The sequence below is a fragment of the Salvelinus namaycush genome, chromosome 4 (assembly GCF_016432855.1).
Source record: "Salvelinus namaycush isolate Seneca chromosome 4, SaNama_1.0, whole genome shotgun sequence".
NCBI classification, from domain to species: domain Eukaryota; kingdom Metazoa; phylum Chordata; class Actinopteri; order Salmoniformes; family Salmonidae; genus Salvelinus; species Salvelinus namaycush.
In genome coordinates this window covers 54874873-54897723 of record NC_052310.1, presented here as the reverse complement: position 1 = coordinate 54897723, position 22851 = coordinate 54874873, and the positions used below count along the sequence as shown (strand labels likewise).

At 43.3% G+C, this 22851-nt stretch overlaps 1 protein-coding gene across 2 annotated transcripts in view; it reads right to left on the bottom strand.

Moving 5' to 3' along the window:
* Positions 1-22851, bottom strand: part of LOC120046629 (cysteine-rich protein 2-like) — a 25205-nt gene extending 2354 nt beyond the window's left edge. Inside the window, exons 1-5 of one of the 2 annotated variants that reach the window (XM_038992014.1) lie at positions 22763-22851; positions 21133-21227; positions 8121-8178; positions 4864-4989; positions 253-327 (exon numbers count right to left, since the gene is read on the bottom strand). In XM_038992014.1, the coding sequence (XP_038847942.1) occupies positions 253-327; positions 4864-4989; positions 8121-8178; positions 21133-21227; positions 22763-22805 (397 nt within the window). In that variant the 5' untranslated portion in view covers positions 22806-22851. Of the gene's footprint in view, positions 1-252; positions 328-986; positions 1092-4863; positions 4990-8120; positions 8179-21132; positions 21228-22762 lie in introns of those variants that run through there. The other variant, XM_038992015.1, reaches the window with a different exon arrangement.

The window sequence follows — 22851 nt, the reverse complement described above, 5'->3', positions numbered from 1 at the left end:
TACTGTGTGGGTCAGTTGGTAAAAATGTGGTGATTGCCACACTGAGGTCTTGGGTTCAATTCCCACAGTGATCACATACCAAAAATGTATGCACTCACTGTACTTCACTTTGAAAATATAAGAGTCCGCTAAGTGACCCCTTGAACTATCAGTACAACATAGAAAAATAAATATAAGAAGGCACATAATGCATATTTGAGTGATCTATGTTTATATCATAAATCAATCATGAACAGTCTGACCAAAACTTACCAAAATAGACCACTTTTTCACAGCCAGGACAGAGTGAGGTCTCTCCAGCAAACATCCTGGTCTGAGGGGGAGGTACTGGCAAAACAACAATAGCTAGAGGTTATTCACCCGACAGAAACAAATAAGTCAGCCTCAATTAAACTCATAAATTAACCCTACATAAACTCACATATTTGATTTTCTGCAAATTACCAGACAGCAAACATATGGACAAACCAGTGCAAAAGACACAAACTCAACATACCAGTGACCAAGTCCAGCTGATAAAATAAATTGAATCTCCTACTTGACATAATTATTCAAAATATACAATTGATCTATTCAGGTTAACCAAACACATAAACTCCGTTTTCAGATTAAACAATGACATGATACATAACAGAAAGTCTGGGTTTACAACGTTTTGCAAAAGGCAAAATTCAACAGATTATAAATCATTATAAATGTAACATCGAGCGATCAGCAACTACCCCACCCATTCCTTCAAAATCATTTTAATCTCTAAAGGAAATGTTAAACCCAACAAGTTGTTTGTTAAAAACATCTGTTGAAAGTTCTAACATGGGTCAATCTTGAATCTTGTAATCAGAGATAGTTGTTTAAAGACGTAGGGCTCTATTTTTGGCTGGTTTAAGGCGGCGCTAGTGTCAAACGCTCGTTCGTTTTGCAATTTCGTCATGTAAAAACTGTCGTAGTAGCATTTTCTAGCGCTAAAACCAGGTTCGGCAATTTACCTGTTTTATATCAGCTCACTTGCGCTCAGATGGGCGGGGGTATTTTAGGCATGTCCTTAAAAACAGGCAGTAGGGATATTTAAGACCAACCAACAGCTGGTTTTAGAGGTAACGCAGTTGGTAATGGCTTGAATTTTGACAGCGGAAACGCAGCCTATCCAGCTGTGATACACACTGCTCATATGTGCATGGAACAAGAGTAGAGTAATGTGCTTTTGGTGCCAGTATACTTCCTATTTAGAAACATGAAAAACTAATGTCTTGCCCATTTCGTTTTATTTGATTAACAACCAAGCATAGCCTACCCCCCTCCATGATGTAGGCTGCATGGTCATGCCCATCATGAAACGAGAGATGAGAACCTCGGTGAATACGGCAGTGATGCCAATTTAGCAATTTTGTTGCTAGATGTAGCAACTTTTTAGACTACCCTGGCAACTTTTTTTTCAAACAGCACCTAGCAACAAATTTAGCTATTTTTAAAAATGTATTTGGAACTTTTAGCAACTTTTGAAAAGAGACTCAAACGCTAAAATGCACGCTCAGTCACAAAACATGTGCCTTTTTAAAATTTTATTAACAACAAATCAATACAGAGAGTACATGAGGGAACACAAGTATATATAGATTATATACAATGGACAATCGAGCTAGGGGGTACAATATCACATTACAATTACACAAGGACCTTAAGGGACATACACTTACACACACACTTACACACTTACACACACACTTACAATTCTAACAGCTTTTTTGTTAGTAGAGTATTTAATTGTCTTAAAATACAGTTCAATTTATTTTTGTAGGGTAAGAAAATGTGTTTTTTATTTATTTTTAATTTTTACCCCCCAATTTTCGTGGTATCCAATCGCTAGTAATTACTATATCTTAAATGACAGACTAACATTGGATTTGGAGTTGATTCCAAGGAAATACATAAAAGATTGTAAATACACAACTTGAAGCAACCACATATTTCGCCATGGAGTACGTTCTGATTAGCCAGTGAAGGGCCAAGCCTCGACTCACCCATAACTTGTTTATTCATCAAAACCCAGCCCTTTCGTGGCAACGCCAGCAAGTGCACCAATAATTGTACCACCTGCTCTTAGATTTACCATTGCGTTAGGTTGGTTAAAATAGAGCCCATTGTCAAAGTTAGACATACACTGAGTATACAAACATTAGGAACACCTTCTTAATATTGAATTGCACCCCCATTTGCCCTCAGAACAGGCTTAATTTGTCGGGGCATGGACTCTGGCCCATGTTGACTCCAATGCTTCTCACAGTTGTGTCAAGTTGGCTGGATGTCCTTTGGGTGGTGGATCATTCTTGATACACACGGGAAACTGTTGAGCGTGAAAAACCCAGCAGCGTCGCAGTTCCAGACACACTCAAAGCTGTGCCCCTGGCACCTACTACCATACCCTGTTCAAAGGCACTTAAATATTTTGTCTTGCCCATTTACCCTCTGAATGGCACACATACACAATCCATGTCTCAGTTGTCTCAAGGCTTAAAAATCCTTCTTTAACCTGTCTCCGCGCTTTCATCGACACTGATTGAAGTGGTATCAATAAGGAATCATAGCTTTCACCTGGATTCACCTGGTCAGTCTATGTTATGAAAAGAGCATGTTTTGTACACTCAGTGAATGTTGTACTGCAAATTACTTGAAAGTTCATCGTTGGTCATGTTTTAGGGGGTTATATGTATCTTAAAAGATCAGATACATGTCAGCCTTTTATATAACTCAAAGTAATGTGTCGATGTTCGATAGAACACTAAGTCCCTTGTCAAATGTGAAGTGTCACTATACGAAAATTCCTCATTCCTCCCCAGTGATGAACAGAGATAGGATCATTACAAGTGTGTCTGTGTGTGTGTTTGTGTGTGTGTCTGTGTAACCCTCTTTCTTTATGTTTCTATATTTAACCCTTAAAGGTCATACTTGGAGCACTTGGTAAGGCCAGTTAATCTGAGCAGCCCTGATAAAAAGGACTTGTTCCTGTGTGTGTATGTGTCTATACACTACATAGCCAAAAGTATGTGGTCAACTGCTCGTCAAACATCTCATTCCAAAATCATGAGCATTAATATGGAGTTGGTCCCCCTTTGCTGCTATAATAGCCTCCACTCTTATGGGAAGGGTTTCCACTAGATGTTGGAACATTGCTGCGGGGACTTCCATTCAGCCGCAAAAGCATTAGCGAGGTCGGGGCACTGATTTTGAGCGATTAGTCCTGGCTCGCATTTGGCTTTTCAATTCATCCCAAAGGTGTTCAATGGGGTTGAGCTCAGGGCTCTGTGCAGGCCAGTCAAGTTCTTCCACACCGATCTCGACAAACCATTTCTGAATGGACCTCGCTTTGTTCACTTGGGATTGTCATACCGAAACAGGAAAGGGCTTTCCCAAAACTGTTGCCACAAAGTTGGAAGCACAGAATCGTGTAGAATGTCATTGTATGCTGTAGCGTTAAGATTTCCCTTCACTGGAACTAAGGGGTCTAGCCCGAACCATGAAAAACAGCCCCAGACCATTATTCCTCCTCCACCAAACTTTACAGTTGGCACTATGCATTGGGGCAGGTAGCGTTCTCCTGGCGTCCGCCAAACCCATATTCGTCCGTCGGACTACCAGGTGGTGAAGTGTGATTCATCACTCCAGAGAACGCGTTTCCACTGCTCCAGAGTCCAATGGCGGCAGGCTTTACACCACTCTAGCCGACGCTTGGCATTGTGCATGGTGATCTTAGGCTTGTCTGCGGCTGATCGGCCATGGAAATCCATTTCATGAAGGTCCTGATGAACAGATCTTGTGCTGACATTGCTTCCAGAGGCAGTTTGGAACTCAGTAGTGAGTGTTGCTTGCTATGCGCTTCAGCACTCAGCGGTCCTGTTCTGTGAGCTTGTGTGGCCTACCACTTCGCAGCTGAGCCATTGTTGCTCCTAGACATTTCAACTTCTGTCACGCCCTGATCTGTTTCACCTGTCCTTGTGATTGTCTCCACCCCACTCCAGGTGTCGATCATCTTCCCCATTATCCCCTGTGTATTTATACCTGTGTTCTCTGTTTGTCTGTTGCCAGTTTGTCTTGTTTATCAAGTCAACCAGCGTTTTGTCTCAGCTCCTGCTTTTCCCCAGTCACTCTTTTTCTCGCCCTCCTGGTTTTGATCCTTGCCTGTCCCGACTCTGAGCCCGTCTGCCTGACCACTCCGCCTGCCCCTGACCCTGCCTGTCGTCCTGTACCATTACCCCACCACTCTGGATTATCGACCACTGCCTGCCTTGATCTGTTGTTTGCCTGCCCCTGTTGCTGTAATAAACATTGTAACTTCTTCAACACAGACTGCATTTGGGTCTTACCGGAAACCTGATAACTTCACAGTAACAGCACTTACAGTTGACCGGGGCAGCTCTAGCAGGGCAGAAATTTGACAAACTGACTTGTTGGAAAGGTGGCATCCTATGACAATGCCACGTTGAAAGTCACTGAGCTCTTCTGTACGAGCCATTCTACTGCCAATGTTTGTCTATGGAGATTGCATGGCTGTTGGCTCGATTTTACACACCTGTCAGCAACGGGTTTGGCTGATATAGCCGAATACACTAATAGCTGTCCACATCGTTTTGGCCATGTAGTGTATGTATGTGTGTGTGAGGTGGCGAGAGCTAAGGAGGGATTTTGTTTTTCATCAAGACAATATGTTAACTCTAAACTCCCTTAATAATACTATTACTACCCCTGTCGCTGCAGCCTTGCCCCAGATCCGTTTGTGTGGTCTGCCTATGGTATTGTTTGGCGTGACAATGACCATAGGAGATATCAAAACAGCGCAAACAGATCTGGGATCAGGCTACCGTCCCTTACCTTTGGGTTGGTTCCGGGTGACCTGCACGGTGGTCCATGGTGTGGTGGGAGATCCTTCTGAGGGGCTGTCAAAGGCGGGTTGAGGAGTGTCGTAGATGTAGGAGCCTGCCCCTCCAATGTTCACACCTGGAGGAGAGGTTATTAGGCAGCCATAGTATTATGTGGTATTATGAGGCGCTAGAGTTTGAACTTAGCCAAAGTACCAGTGTCTTACAACTAGTCCCATGGAACCATTGGTTACTCTTCTGCTGTACTGAAATTTGGTTGTCAGTGTGTTATATTAAAAAAGGAAATGCTTTAAGCCCCAGTAGAGGTCCTACTGCATAACTCCCACATTAGACGATAGGCAGAATTGCAGAGGAGGGAGAAGCCAAGGGGAAATGCCTGCTGTTTTTCAGTTGGGTTTGAGGTTCCTTTATCCAAACAACCAGAATCAAACCCCACCCACATCCTACCCAAACCACCAGAGACACACACATTCCAGACAAATTCTTTGTTTCTGTATGATTGTACTGGGTCAACTCATCTGAAATGCACATGATTAGAGGGTAATCTCATTCTTTATAGATAATCTATAAAGATAGTCAAAATAATTTTCATAGATATGCGCTGAAGTTTGTCAGATGAGTAACCGTCATTACATTTAGCTTCCCCAGTCTAATGACCCTCACCTATGTATTGGCCCCCAAACTGATAGAACCCAGGTGCCATCTAGGAAATTAGATGTTGCCGCCTATACTTCCCATCCATGTTTTGTGGCAGCCCCACAACAATCATATGATAAGCAGGCATAATAATATAAAGTGATAATTCTTGTCAGTTTTTCGAAAGTGACTTAGACCTTTGGTTCGAAACATTACACTCAATAAACTGCGGGAGCTTTCAACAGTTTGCCGATACAGTGCCTAGTGAAAGTCTACACACGCTTTGCACAGTCTATACATTTTGCTGCCTTTAAAAAAATTCTGAAAAGCGATTCAATTTGATATTTTTCCTAACGATTTACACAACCTACTCCCCATTTTTAAAGTGTTTTTTTTTTTTTAAATGAAGATATCTTGATTGCATATATCTTCACACCCCAGAGTAAATACTTGGTGGAAGCAGCTTTGGCAGCCATTACAGCTGTGAATAATTTAAAATAACTTTCTACCAAATTAGGTTAGGGAAACATACACTGTATATCTATTGTTTTTGTCAAAATTGCTCAAGCTCAGTACATTTGGTTGGGAATCATTGACGGACAGCAATATTCAAACCTTGTCCCAAGCAAATTTAAGTCAGGCCTGAGACTGGACAACTCAGGAACATGCAACACCTCTTAAAAACCATTCTGGTGTGTCTTTGGCATTAATATATGTGTAATTGTCCTTCTGGAAAATAAAACTTTATCCCAGGGTTAGGTTTTCAAAAGACTGAGGTGGGTTTTCCTCTAACTTTTTACCTGGGCTTTGCTTCTTTCATGTTTATTTTGATATTGACAAACTCCCCAGTCCATACCGGTGACAAGCACACCCATAAAACGATGCTGCCATCACAATACTTGAAAATACAGAGGGTTGCTCCTGTGTTGTGTTGTATTTGATCCAAACCTGTAATTTTCTATTTAGGCCAAAAAGTGTATTTATTTGCTGTGTTGTCTTGCAGTATTGCTTAACAGGCTTATTGCAAACATAATTGATGATTTGCAGATGATTTTTTTAACATGGGCTTCCTTCTTTGAATATTGCTGTCCATTAATGATTCCCAACAAATTGACTGAGCTTGAGCAATGTTGACAAAAACAATTAACATAAATTGCCCCTAGAATCTTTAAAAAAATGTTCACAGCTCTAATTGCTTCCAAAGGTGCTTCTATTGAGTACTAACTTGGGTGTAAAAGCATACCTAATGAAGACATGTTAATTTATTTTTATTAGGAAAATGTTCTATAATTTTTCTTTTACCTTGACAATGTGAAGTAGGTTGTGATGATTGGTAGGAACAAAATCAAATTAAATTATTTTTTAGATTGAATTTTAAAGCCAGTAAAATGTGAAGACTGTGCAAAGGGTGTGTAGACTTTCACTAGCGACTATATCTATCTTTCCTCCAGTTATTAAATCTGTCCCTGGGTTCATACACTACTAAACCACCATTCCAGTCATCCTGAGAACGATTAAAGCATCACATTGGGTAACAATCCAATTAAACTCTTAGTAGTGCAAGGACCCATAGGGCTTTGGGCAAAAGTTGTGCACTATATAAGGAATAGGGTGCCATTTGGGATACAGGGCATGTCATAATTACCCAGAAAAATACCCAAATGTCTGAATGCACCCCCGCTTAGTCAGACAAAAATGTTATGATGAGCTTATATGACCTTTTTTTTAAAAAATATTTTCACTTTTAAAAGGGAAGCACCTCAGATTATATCAGAGTTCATTCATGCACTCACAAACCCAAATGTGTATGTATTTCTTCCAGGTGAAACTAGTGAATACTCAAAATCCATAATTGCTAAGTGTGTAAGCCTATGTGACGTGTACACCAAAATTCTGAATCTACTTATTTAATGGCACACACAAATCATAGGATTTTGGTATGCTTCAAAATGTTGTCACAGATTTAAGCAACTTTGAAACGAGGCCTACTTTTTATGCAACTTTCAAACTTTTCAATTGAAGCAACTTTAAGAAATGAGGCCCCACTGGCCAGGCGGTATAACACCAGGTCAGGAGGTCATTATAGATATATAAATATCCATCTGGTCCCCACACAGCACACTGAGGACGTCTTGCACTTTGATTCATGGGAAAGGAAATGCCTTGTATGACCGTATAGCATCCGGTATAGTATAGGGGTGATGAAATATTATAATGTTTTTAACATTGTTTTCTTAATCAATCAAGTACTTTTATGGCTGTTTATGTGAGTGAGGAAATTAGTACATTTGTGCTACTGAATGTGTTGTGTCTGTGTGTTTGTGTGCATGTGTGAGTGTGTACGTGTGTGTGGAGTGTGTAAAGTATAGATGTAGGATCTAAATTTGAACAAGTTTGCTACAGCAGGAAAATAATCCTGCAGCAACAGGAAATGTGAATTATATATTAGGTGAATTATAATTAATGGACATTTTCGTATGGGTTGATACATTTTTCGTAAGTGAAAAAAAGCCAATTAAGTTTATCCTATCCTATTATTGGTCTTACTGAATTCAAGCTATAGCCATTCTTCTGCACACCTGCGATTATGCTTTTTTAACAGTAACCTCTTACCTTTGGGTCCGAAGAGAGTTCCGTAGCATGGTTTGTGACAGTAGGGCAACCCATCATGCTGGAAGACAGACAATGTCTAATATTAACAAATAATCTATTATCATAATAAATAGCTGAATATTGGTCATTAAGAAAAACTAAAAACACAGGAAGTCCCCTCCAAACAATCTGCAGGTTTAGTGCAACTTCCGTTATAACTATTTACTGAAACAGTTCTACTTATTACTGAAATAAACCGTTTATTGAAGCTGAAACTACTGAAACATTTGACAATTCACTGAAATGGAACATTACAGTCAGTCAGTGTCAGTATAAAGCATTAGGGTTTAAACCAATCAGACAGAGGTTATATTTCAGGAGTGTGACTGCTGACTGGTCACTGGCTTCATCACAAATGGCACCATACTCATTTTATAGTGCACTACTTTTGACCAGTGCCCATAGATAGGGTCATTCTACAAAAGTGGTGCAACATAATAACTAGACATACACTGAGTGTACAAAACATTAGGAACACCTTCCTAATATTGAGTTACAACCCCTTTTGCCCTCAGAACAGACTCAATTCGTCAGGGCATGGACTCTACAAGGTGTCGAAAGCGTTCCACAAAGATGCTGGCCTATGTTGACTTCAATGCTTCCCACAGTTGGCTGGATGTCCTTTGGGTGGTAGACCGTTTTTGATACACAAGGGAAACTTTTGAGCATTAAAAACCCAGCAGCGTTGCCGTTCTTGACAAAAAACGGTGCGCCTGGCACCTACTGTACTACCATACCCCATTCAAAGGCCCTTTGTCTTGCCCATTTACCCTCTAAATGGCACATATACACAATCCATGTCTCATGAATTAAAAATCATTATTTAACCCGTTCCTCCCCTTCACCTACACTGATTGAAGTGGATGTAACAAGTGACATCAATAAGGGATCATAGCTTTCCCTGGATTCACCAGATCAGTCTACAGTGCATTCGGAAAGTATTCAGACCCCTTCCTTTTTCCACATTTTGTTACGTTACAGCTTTATTCTAAAACGGATGCAATAATTTTTTTGCATTTTTTGTATGTATAAATGTATAATGTATAAAAATATATATATGTGCATAACTATTCAGACCTTTTACTATGAGGCTCGAAATTAAGCCCAGGTGCATCCTGTTTCCATTGATCATCCTTGAGATGTTTCTACAAATTGATTGGAGTCCACCTGTGGTAAATTCAATTGATTGGACATGATTTGGAAAGGCACACACCTGTCTATATAATGTCCCACAGTTGACAGCACATGTCAGAGCAAAAACCAAGCCAAGATGTCGAAGGAATTGCCGTAAAGCTCTGAGACAGGATTGTGTCGAGTCACAGATCTGGGGAAGGGTAACAAAACATTTCTGCAGCATTGAAGGTCCCCAAGAACACAATGGCCTCCATCATTCTTAAATGGAAGAAGTTTGGAACCACCAAGACTCTTCTTAGAGCTGGCTGCCCAGCCAAACTGAGCAATCGGGGGAGAAGGGCCTTGGTCAGGGAGGTGTCCAAGAACTCCACCAATCAGGCCTTATGGTAGAGTGGCCAGACGGAAGCCACTCCTCAGTAAAAGGCACATGACAGCCCGCTTGGAGTTTGCCAAAAGGCACCTAAAGGACTCTCAGACCGTGAAAAACAAGATTCTCTGGTCTGATGAAATCAAAATCGAACTCTTTGGCCTGAATGGCAAGTGTGACTTCTGGAGGAAACTTGGCACCATCCCTACGGTGAAACATGGTGGAGGCAGCATCATGCTGTAGGGATAGTTTTCAACTGCATGGACTGGGAGACTAGTCAGGATCGAGAGAAAGATGAACGGAGCAAAGTACAGAGAGATCCTTGATGAAAACCTGTTCCAGAGGGCTCAGGACCTCAGACTGTGTTAATGTCACATTTCAGATTTGTATTTTTAATACATTTGCAAAATAAAAAATAAAAATCTGTTTTACCTTTGTCATTATGGGTTATTCTGTGTAGATTGATGAGGAAAATTATAAATGTAATCAATATTAGAATATGGTTGTAAATTAACAAAATGTGGACAAAGTCAAAGGGTCTGAATTCACTGTATGTCATGGAAAGAGTTATTAATATTTTGTATACTCAGTGTGTGTGTTTGTGTGTGTGTGTGTGTGTGTTCACGTATGTGTGTGTGAGTGTGCGCGTGCACATTTGCGAGAGCCAAGGATGGTATTTGTTTTTTAATCAGGATAATATGCTACCTTAAGCTCCCTTAATAATTATCCTGTTACTACCCTTCCGTTGCTTAAGGCTTAGGTAAAAACTTTATAATCGTTTTTTAGGGACTGCAATTTGCACCACTTCTGTAGAATCACCCATATAGGAAACAGGGTGCCATTTGGGAAGCAGCCATTATCTTTCAAATTTAAATGAATGTCTTATCCTCCTGACCGCTTCAAGTTAATTATGGAGGAGCCCTATCTGTCAGTCTTAAAATGGACCGAGCAGAACAGACAGAGAGAGCAGAGAGATCCTTTCGACCCAAATTCCTGTCAAACATCTCCCCAATTCAGACTTTATTTTTAGCAAACTGCTTCCATATGCTCTAGCTAGCTCCTTCACATTCCAGTGCATGAACTGGGAATAAAACAATATTTAGACAACTAACACCCGTCTGAGAGGAGGATAGAAGAGATTTAGGATGCTGTGACCTCAGCAGGCTCTTAAAGCTCTTAAAGCTCTTCATTCTAAATGGCTGCATTTGTAACCAACCTTAGAGAGTTGGGCTGCATCCCAAGGGCCAGGCCCATAGGGCTCTGGTCAAAAGTAGTGCTAGTGTAGTGAATAGGGTGCCTTTTTAGGACTCATCTTTAGAGACATGCAACGTATGTTTGACACACCCATTTTTGGACCAACATTGGGTTATTGTGTGTGGGACACAGCTCAACCAGTTCCTACATTAATGAATGCACACACACACTCTGTTGCACAAAGCTCACTCTGACCACACAGGAGTGTTCTGTGTCTCCTCAAATACAATAGTATTTTATACCTCTACAAACTGCCCTCCTCACTCACACTACAAGAACAACAATGTCACTAACAATGTCACTACAAAAACACTTAAGTCACTCTTATAAAATACTATTTGGGACCAAAGTTCTTCACAGCAACAAAAAAAAGTACAACTTTAGATCAGAAACAGTGCTATTACAGTATAGGCACATACTTGGCATTTACAGTGTAACTGTTTGCCGGTCAATTGCATTGAAATGAACAAGACATGCGGCAGAACTATTTGAGTGACTTGTGAAAGTTTTGAACCTCACATTTCACCCTATCAACCTCACATCTGTAGGGTGACATTTAGAAAGCTAAAAAAAATATATATTTTGCCAAAACAGCGTCATTCCAAAATACACACTTTCAGGATTGTGATGGTGACTCACTGCATGCGTCGCATATACACACTGTTAACTTTAAAGTTCAATCATCACTTCCTTCATACCTATTTCAGACCTTTGAGTCTATATATGGACACTGAGGTCAGGGACATAATGTCTACGACAGCCTGTGACTCAGCTAGTCCAGCAAATCTGAGCTCATGTTTTTTCTGGACTGTAAAGTCTGTCCCAAATGGCACCCTACTACCTATGTAGTGCACTTCTTAGGTAGTGCACTGTGTTGGGAATCGGGGGCTATTTGGGACGCAACCTCTATCACAAGCATCCGTTACAGACCTGACAGTCTGGTGTAATGTCAAACTTTGGCTGTTTATTGTCACGTTGTCACTGAGGGTGTGATGTCATGAAATCATGGAGCAGCCGTTAATCAGTGTGATGAATGAGTTGGCGTTAAATGCAAAGGAAACATTGCATCAGCTATGGGCTGGCATTGTAGGCTACAATCCAGGAACTAAGGACATGCCTTTCTGACAAGGTCATTATAAATCTTGTCATTTAAACACAGGAGGCTGGTGAGGGGAGGATGGTTCATAATAATGGCTGGAATCGAGTGAAATAAATGGTATCAAGCACTTGGAAACTGTGTTTGATACCATTCCATTAACACCGTTTCAGCCATTACTATGAGCCGTTCTTCCCAGTTAAGGGTGCCACCAGCCGCCTATGCATTTAATGTCTACTTAACCTCATGTAAATGTAATTTAACCTGATACTGCAGTGGGCTAAATCAGGGTCACGCAGAGTGTTTCTTGGTAGTTTTAAACAAATCTACTTTGAAACAAAAGTATACACCTCACACACGTTATGGGCTTAAAAAAAGAAGACACCTGTACCATGTCAGATATAGAGTTCACATGTATTCTATTTTGAGTTTGCATCCCAATATTACATCACAGAAGACTGAAATAACAAAATTGTTCGACATAAACACCAGATTTTCAGCAGCTTTAAAAAAATAATTTGTATTAATTTATGTTTTAACATTCCACCCATGAGGCCACTTGGTCATTTTACTGCAGGAAAGGGCTACTGTATTTTGTGGAAAGATGCCAAGATGTAATTTCAATGATCCCAACAGAAAGAATTATTGAGAGTTCCCTGAGGTGTGATACCCTTTCACGAATGCAGATACCATTCTCCCCGCTCTGTCCCTCCCTGATGAAAAAGTATTGAGAGAGAGAGACTTCACCATTAAAAGGTTTTAGAAAATGTTCTGAACAATGAAGATAAGTCACTGCTGTGTATAAGGCCACACACACACACACAGAGAGAGAGAGAGAGAGAGAGAGAGAGAGAGAGAGAGAGAGAGAGAGAGAGAGAGAGAGAGAGAGAGAGAGAGAGAGAGAGAGAGAGAGAGAGAGAGAGAGAGAGAGAGGAGAGAGGAGAGAGGAGAGAGGAGAGAGAGAGAGGTCAGTCCTTCACCTGACAGCCTGTCAAAAACACTCCCGTCCAGAAATAACAGAAGCCTATTCGTTCTCTCATGCCACAGCATTTCAGAGATAAAGAAGTGGATGGATTGTATATGGGCATGTGAAAGTGAACTAGCAATGTTTGTCCATTAGTCCATGGATACTGTTGGGTTGTGTATTTCATAAAGAAGGATATGTCCTCTGTGTCTCCATTCAAACCTGTGTAAGAACAACTACCTCTCAAAAATCAAGCATGTAAACCCTTCCATCCACAAGTAAACCTTAAAATCAACTTCTTTATCTTCAGATGGAAAAGACAGACAGCACGAAGGGTTAGACTACTAGACTCTAGAGAATACAGCCATGGCTTGTGAACTCATCTTTTTTTAGATTAAAAATGTTTCAAACAACGGCCTGTTTCTGAGAAAGACAGACTGTGTTTGTTCCCTGGCCCACTGAATCAACTCCAAACTTATAACACTGAAACAACGCTGGACTTTGTCTCCTACTGGTCTGAGATGACCTGAATAATTAGCCTCAGTAGCCCTAGTATCACTCAACTCAAAGACTCCAGTGTTTGGGTCAGGACAATGACTTACCCCCAAGTTAGGTTATCAAACAGGATCAAACAGGCTTCCAAAACAATGATAGCCCTTTGACATTTATTCTACCCTGTGAGATTTGTAAAGACTAGTCATGTGACTAACCATACCTGGCCTGACTATGGGGCCTATAACTATAATTCTATCAAACTAAGTTATCAGGAGTCTGTGATAAGTGAAAAATATTATTTAGACCACACGTTTAGATTGTGTTATAAAGCATTTCCAGACACTGGCTAGAATAGCGCCGATCCCCTTCTGTATTTCTTACAGATTTTTTGACAGCCACAGACAGCGGCCGAGTCGGGACTGGTATTAGAGTTGCCAGCGGGTATTTGTGGTCCCCCATTGGCTCGACACTGCCTAGATTACATCCATTGTTGATTGATTGTTTTATATTTAATTTATTTTACTAGTTTTAGTACAACAAACCCTCACTGGAGGATCCATGCAACAAGTTGAGTCTTCATTGTTCAGGCCAACCTGTGCTACCTTCCTTTTTAGCTTCTTTTCCAACTCTAATATCCGTCTTTCTGTGATTGTCTCCACCCCCCCAGGTGTTGCCCATCTTCCCCATTATCCCCTGACCCTGAGCCTGCCTGCCGTCCTGTACCTTAGCCCCACGTATCTGGATTACTGACCTCTGCCTGCCCTTGACCCGTCTTTTGCCTGCCCCTGTGCGATTAATAAACTGTTGTTACTTCGACGTTGTCTGCATCTGGGTCTTACCTGAAACATGATAGTACGAACTGGCCATGACTGACCCAGCAGACTCAGACCAGCTGCGCAACGCCCTCTCCTCCCAAGGAGCCACCATTGGTAGGCACGAGGAATTACTTCGTGGCCTTATGGAGGGGGTTCAAACCTTGGCCGAACACCATGACCAGGTGTTGGACATCTTGCTGGAGCAATTCCATGGGTTGGCTGGGAGGCAGCCTACTATGATGTTAACCTCACAGCCCCTCAGTAACTCAGCTGTTAGCAGCGCCGCCTCACCGGTCACTCCGCCTTCCCGGGAGCCCCGCTTACCTCCCCCGAAACACTTTAATGGAGAGCCGGGCACCTGTCGGGCATTTCTAGCTCCGTGTGCCCTCATCTTCGAGCTTCAGCCCTCCTCCTTCCCCTCAGACTGCTCTAAAATAGCGTACCTAATCACACTGATGTCGGGGAGGGCGCTCGCCTGGGCTACAGCTGTATGGGAGCAACAGCCGGCCACATGCGTCAGTCTGTGTGAGTTCGTGGGAGAAGTAAAGAAGGTGTTTGATGCCCCATTCTCCGGGAGAGAGGCTGCCTGGAAGCTACTCCAGCTTTGGCAGGACTTCCACAGTGTGGCAGACTATGCGGTGGATTTCCGTACGTTGGCAGCTGAGTGCCTGGAACCAGGAAGCGCTGTTGGACATGTTCCTACACGGAGTCTCGGAGGAGGTCAAGGATGAGCTTGCAGCCCAGGAATTACCGATAGATCTCGATTCTCTCATCGCCTTGACCATCAGGATCGATGGGCGACTACGGGAATGACGGAGGGAGAGGAGATTCGATTTCGCGCCCGTCCAAGGATTCCACCTCGCCTCCAAGGTATCCCGGAAGTCCCCGACGGCACCGTTGCCGAGAGAACACAAGGCTACCCGATGTTCCCCGAGAGTCGCCGAAGACGGCCGAGTCACCGTTTCCCGAGCCTATGCAAATAGGCAGAGCTGGGTTGTCTCCAGCGGAATGGCTATACAGGCTCAACACGAAGAGTTGCCTGTATTGCGGGACTCGTGGTCATTTTGTGTCCTCTTGTCCACTAAAAGACCAGGCTCACCGGTAGGAGCGAGTACTCTGGTGGGCTTCCCTTACTTACACTCCATTTCATGCCATTCTGCTGTGGAGGAACAAGTCGAAATCTCTCCTGGTCCTCATTGACTCTGGGGTCGATGAGAGTTTTTTGGACGCTACTCTGGCTTCCGAGCTGTATATCCCCACTCAGCCCCTCTCCATTACCACTGACGTTAGAATGCTGGACGGGCGCTCCATAGGCCAGGTCACACACAATACCACTCCCATCAACCTACAGGTGTCAGGGAACCACAGCGAGACTATTCAATTTCTGCTCATTAAGTCTCCTCAGATTCCTGTGGTATTGGGATTCTCCTGGCTCCAGCGACATAATCCTCTCATTAACTGCTCTACTGGTGCCATCATGGGCTGGAGCCCGTTCTGCCACGCCCATTGCCTGAAGTCAGCGCAACCTGCCCCGGGACGTCTTCCTGTGGGCTCGGAAGTTAGCCCGGACCTCTCCGCCATTCCCGCGGAGTACCAGGACCTTTGGGAGGTGTTCAACAAGGCCCGGGCCACTTCACTTCCGCCGCACCGACCATATGACTGCGGGATTGACTACGAGTATTTGGTCATGCCATTTAGCCTTACCAACGCCCCTGCTGTGTTCCAGGCTCTGGTAAATTATGTTCTTCTCTACATGTTGAACCGGTTCGTCTTTGTCTACATTGATGACATCCTCGTCTTCTCCCGCTCCCCCCAAGAACATGTGCTCCACGTCCGACAGGTTCTTCAACGCCTCCTGGAGAATCAGCTGTTTGTAAAGGCAGAGAAGTGCGAGTTCCATCGCTCCACCATCCCCTTTCTGGGGTACATCATCTCTGCTGGGAGTGTCCAGATGGATCCCTGGGAGGTGAGAGCGGTGGTGGATTGGCCCCAGCCTACGTCCAGGTGCAGCTGCAACGTTTCCTGGGGTTCTCCCAACTTTTATCACCGCTTTATCCGGGGTAACACCACCCTAGCTTCCCCACTGTCAGTACTCACCTCTCCCAAGGTTCTGTTCATGTGGTCCCCTGCTGCTGACCAGGCGTTCCGGGACCTCAAACACCGCTTCACCACTGCTCCCATCTTGGTTCATCCTGACCTTTCCCGTCAGTTCGTGGTGGAGGTTGATGTTTCTGATGTAGGAGTGGGGGCGGTCCTGTTCCAGTGTTCTGACCTGGATCTTAAGCTACATCCTTGCGCCTTCTTCTCCCACCGCTTCAAAGCCATGGAGAAGAACTACGATGTGGGGAATCGGGAGCTTCTCGCGGTGAAGATGGCGTTGGAGGAATGGAGTCACTGGCTAGAGGGGGCGGAACATCCGCTCATTGTATGGACCGACCACAAAAACCTGGAGTATTACCACACCGCCAAGCGCCTCAACTCCAGGCAAGCTAGATGGACCCTGCTGTTCACACTGTTCAACTTCTCCCTCTCATACCGGCCGGGATCCAAGAATGTCAAGCCAGATGCACTGTCTTGCCGCTATAGCCCCACGGCTATTACCCTGGAGCCCAAGACCATCCTTCCCACCTCGTGCCTGGCGACGGCACTCAGCTGGGGTATAGGGAAGCAGGTCCGGGAGGCTCAGCATTCCCAGCCGAACCCCGGGGGGTGGGGGGGTCCAGATAACCGGATGTTCATGCCTGAAGCGGTCCTGGAGCGGGCCCACTCCTCCAGACTTGCCTGCCACTGGGGCCCCCGTCGGACCCTGGCTTTTGTGCGACAACGCTTTTGCTTGCCAACCATGGTCCCTGACGTCTCTTCATTTGTCGCTGCTTGCACGGTTTGTGCACAAAACAAGACTCCTCGGCAAGCTCCGGCTGGTCTCCAACTGCCTGTCCCTCACCGTCCCTGGTCTCACATCTCCCTGGACTTTGTCACGGGTCTTCCCCCATCTGATGGCAACACCGCCATCCTGACTGTGGTGGATTGGTTTTCCAAAGCCGCCCACTTCATTCCTCTCCACAAATTACCCTCTGCCAAGGAGACGGCCCCTCTCATGGAGCAGCACATCTTCCGGATCCATGGACTACCAGTTGACATGGTTTTTGACCGGGATCCTCAGTTCTTGTCCCGGTTCTGGAAGGCGTTCTGCACCCCCATTGGGTCATCGGCCAGCCTGTCCTCCGGGTTCCACCCCCAGTCCAAAAGCCAGTCGGAGCGAGCCAACCAAGACCTAGAGACTACTCTGCGCTGCCTGGACCTCCGCCAACCCCACCACCTGGAACCAGCAGATTGTGTGGGTCGAATACACCCGCAACACCCTTCCCTGCTCTGCCACGGGCCTATCACCTTTTGAGTGTTCCCTGGGGTATCAGCCCCCGTTCTTCCTTGAGCAGGAAGAAGCGGTCGGCATACCTTCTGCCCAGATGTTTGTTTGCCGCTGTCGTCGTACCTGGAGGAGAGCCCAGTCGGCCCTCAAGACCACCTCCAGGTATCAACGACAAGCGGATCGCCACCGGACCCCAGCTTCCCGGTATCATCTCGGGCAGAAGGTATGGCTGTCCACCCGGGATCTGCCCCTCCGGTGCGGATTTCCAACGCCGACACCCCGGTTAACCAGGAACGCGCCCGGGTAGGACGCCAGGTGGCACCCCTAGGGGGGGGGGGGGGGGGGGGGTACTGTCACAACCTGATCTGTTTCACCTGTCCTTGTGATTGTCTCCACTTCCCTCCAGGTGTCGCCCATCTTCCCCATTATCCCCAGTGTATTTATACCTGTGTTCTCTGTTCGTTTGTTTTGTTTTGTTTTGTTTCGTCAAGCCTACCAGCGTTTTTCTCTCTGCTTCTGTCTCTCGATTGTTCCGGTTTCCTAGTTTCCCTGGTGTTGACCATTCTGCCTGCCCTGACCCTGACCCTGAGTTTTCCTGCCATCCTGTACCTTTGCCCCACCTATCTGGATTACTGACCTCTGCGTGCCCTTGCCCCATCTTTTGCCTGCCCCTGTTCGATTTATAAACTGTTGTTACTTCGACATTGTCTGCATCTGGCTCTTACTTGAAACGTGCTAATTTCTGGGATTTGCTTTTTATTATTTTGACTGTGTTGATGAGACATCCTTTAACAAGTGCTGTTAGTATGACTGTATGCCTGCTTTCTTTGATTTACAGGATATACTGTTCATGACTAGGCAGAAATGTGGGGTCCTGTACAAGAGGATTATGCTGATAATACTATAATAGCAAGAACATAACCCTACACTTTCTATGTACCGATGGAATTCCTTTACGTTTCGAACGTAACGATCTGGGTCCATATTCACAAAGGGTCTCATATTAGGAGTGCTGATGTAGGATCAGTTTAGCCTTTTAGATCATAATGAATAAAGATTACATGTACAGGGGGAAGCTGATCCTAGATCAGCATTGCTTAGACGCTTTATGAACGCTGGCCCTGACCCTTAGTGACGTCTTAATACTTGCATTCCCCAACCCTTTGTTATTTCCATCCATCATCATCAGTGTCATCTTTGCATTGAGAAATAAACACCCTGGTGAAACGAGAGACAAATCCTCCTGACCGAGTTTCATTAAACATTCACTTGAATTTGCAATGTCCCCTGAGCTAACATTCCATTCCATTGCTTGGCTGGCTAGACTCCCCTGGGCTACATACCCAGTACTATTTAATGAAGTTGCTCAGTTGTGCACTGGGGCCTCCCACTTCTCCTTCTTTTCTGGTTAGAGCCAGTTTGCGCTGTTCTGTGAAGGGAGTAGTACACAGCGTTGCATGAGATCTTCAGTTTCTTGGCAATTTCTCGCATGGAATAGCCTTAATTTCTCAGAACAAGAATAGACTGACGAGTTTCAGAAGAAAGTGCTTTGTTTCTGGCCATTTTGAGCCTGTAATCAAACCCACAAAATGCTGATGCTCCAGATACTCAATTTGTCTAAATAAGGCAAGTTTTATTGCTTCTTTAATTAGCACAACAGTTTTCAGCTCTGCTAACATAATTGAAAAAGGGGTTTTCTAATGATCAATTAGCCTTTTAAAATGATAAACTTGGGTTAGCTAACACAACGTGTCATTGGAACACAGGAGTGATGGTTGCTAATAATGGGAATCTGCACGCCTATGCAGATATTCCATTAAAAAATCAGCCGTTTCCAGCTACAATAGTCATTTACAACATTAACAATGTCTACACTGTATTTCTGATCATTTTGATGTTATTTTAATGGACAAAAAATGTGCTTTTCTTTCAAAAACATGGACATTTCTAAGTGACCGCAAACTTTTGAACGGTACTGTATATTTTTTCAATTTATCAGGGGGCGCTGCGGCACCCTTAGCACCCCTTCTCCCACGGCAATGTCTGCGAGATGGGTGTGCAGTCAGATATACAAGCCCTAGATTCTGAACTTGAACGATTCAGCTCAGGGAGCTTGAAAATTCCCTAAGTCTTCTGAGCAGGACAATGAAAGGTGAAATGACATTGACATTGCGTTCCAAATGTCACCCTATTCCCTATATAGTGCACTTCTTTTTTTGTAGTGCCCTGTATAGTGAATAGTGTGCCATTTGGGACATAGCCACAGTGGAAGGATCAGGGTCACGATGCCTGGTGAGGGGTTGGAGTGGACAAAGGATGAGTGTCAGGTTATTGTAAAGCCACGATTTGGTTCACGGACCAGCTATAATTAAAGGGACCCACAAAGACATAGCTGCTCAACAGTTTCATTCTTGAGATGATTGGAATTTCTGGGCCACTGAATTTCACAGCCACTGCTATAGCACTAGTGATCTGGCTTCTACTGCAGTAGCACTACGGCAATTTAATTTGGAGTTGATACAGTACATGGGTCTATAAACAATGACCCAGTAGTGCAACTCACTTAACTGACAACACCCCTTATGTAGGATCTTAATTTGAGCCACTTTGACTACAGCAGGAAAATAATCTTGCAGCAACAGGAAATGTGAATTATTATGTGGATTATAATTCATGAACATTTTTGTAGGGGTTGATATATTTTTCATAAGGGAAAATCAAGTCTGAAATTCCTAAGGGGAAATTACACACCCCAGAAGCCTTTTAAAACCTCAAATACACTACAAGTTTTACATTTCCTGCATTGCATGAAAGTTCTCCTGCAACAGGGTGATCAAATTAAGATCCTACATCTGTAGTTGTGATACAGTTTATGCTCAAATAGCTCAGAAGATTTATGGAATTTTCTAGCTCTATGAGCTGAATCGTTCAAGTTCAGAATCTTGGGCTTGTATATATGACTGCACCCCCATCTCGCAGACATGGCCACGGGAAGTGGGTGTGCTGAGGGTGCTGCAGCAGCCCGATAAAAAATAAAAAATAGAGTACCATTCAGAAGTTTGTTCACAAAATGACCAGTTCAAAAGATGAGCAACATTTTGAGAGAATTTTTTGTTGTTGTGCGTATGGAAAATTTCTGGAAATATGGAACCAACACTTTACATGTTGTGTTTATATTTTTATTCTGTGTATATATTACTTTATACAGTATATATATATTTTTTCTTTACAACATTATATTACTCCTTATGGGGGTCAGTGGCCTGCCATACTCCCTCTGTCCCCATGCAACCCCTTCCCTCTCTCCCATCCTCTTGGGTAGGATAGCACAACCCTTCGATGTCTCTCTCCCTCCCTTTGTTCTGGGGGTAAGATAGCACACTTCTTCCCTCACTCTTTCTCTTTTTCATTATCTTTCTCTCCCTCCTTCTTTCTCTCTCTGTAGACAGGATATTACGGCCACAGGGCCTCCCTTTACCTCAGCATGGTTGCCAGCCGACAGGGTCTTGTTACAGCGTTCACATTTCAGGCAGAACCGGTGCCAGTTTTTCCCCAGCGAGCTCACCTTCTCAGCTGCAGGACAGAGAGAGAGAGAGTTTGTTTACAAAGACTCAAATGACAACAAAACATAAACAATGGTGTAGGCATAATACAGTCTTAGAATGTGGGTTATCAGTTGGGTTATGAATACCTTATAATTTGGGTAGGACAGTTGAACTAAGCTCATAAAGCATTTATAGGTTTTATCCTTCCAAAACATTGTTTGCAAATTATTTGTCTATTGCTGTTCGCTGTAATTATATCTAATTTTTGCGACATTATACAGAGGATCTCCTCTATGCTGTTTCACAAGGTAGGCTATTACCAACACAGACGTTGTACTCTCCCCTCTCCCTGAAATGTTATTGAACATTTCGACCTCTCTCCCTCTGTCTATTATGGGTCACCAATCTCCAGGATAAGGGTTCAACGTGCAGCCAATAAATCTATAGTAAAAAGTGCATTTCAGCTCAGTTTGACTTCAAGTTCAAAACCGTATCTTACAATATTCTCTATATTTTGCCATCAAACAAATGTCTGGAAGAGACAAGAGCAATAACAACCAAGAGCTGAAGCCTCCTTCCTAATTATCAAGTTCCAACAAGTGGTTTAACTGATGTAACCAAAGTAACCTTGCCCATATGCTACGTTAAAGTAAATGAACATGTCAAGTATTAATTAATCCTCGTTAAATGTTTAGGGATAATCAGCCAACATTCCAGAGACGTCTGGGAAAGAAGGTATATGCAACTTTCACCAAACTTCATCTTTCCACGAGAGAAAGGAGGGAGAGAAAGATAATGAAAAAGAGAAAGAGTGAGGGAAGAAGTGTGCTATCTTACTTATATATATATATATTTTTTCCCCCTTCATAATAAATGATCTTATAATGATAATAAAGACTTCCCGGTTCTGGGCGAAAAGCTACTTGTCAGTAGGCTAAACGAATACGATGTCACCAGCAGGGACAACTTGGCGTTCATGCAGCGGCAGTCCCCCATCACTCCCCAGGTCTCCTCTTAAAAAGGCATTTGCAAGACTTACAGAGTTTGGATTCTACCCTGGCCGTGAACCCACTCTCCGAGGGGTGTCTCAGGGAGAGTTGGGATATGCAAGAAATACTTTTCCATTTCACAAATGCGTATTAATACACACGTGTACATGTGTGAAATAGGGCAAATATAAGCATCCACAAAATTATTATTTTATTATTATATTGTATTCTATTGTATTGCATTATTTTGTATTATTTTCTGTTCTATTCCTGTGTGCATACAATTGTCACTACAATAACCATTTTAATTTTCAGCGTCCAACAAATTATTATTTAAATTATTATATTGTATTCTATTGCATTTTATAATATTATGTTATGTTATATCTGCACACAATTGTCACTACAATAACCATTTTAATTTTCAGTGTCAGTTAATTTTCCTTTAGTTAGGCCTATGCTAAATCATTATAATTATTAATCAAAATAAACAATCCAAGTTCTTTGATCATCTTCAATATTTACATTCCTTGGCATTGGCGGCGGCTATAAGTTTACAAAAATTATTCCTTACCAAAAAACACATCATTTGTGCATCTGGGGCACCTCGACGTCATTCTTCAGCAATTCTTTGTCCAGCTGACGATCAACCCTAACTTCAAA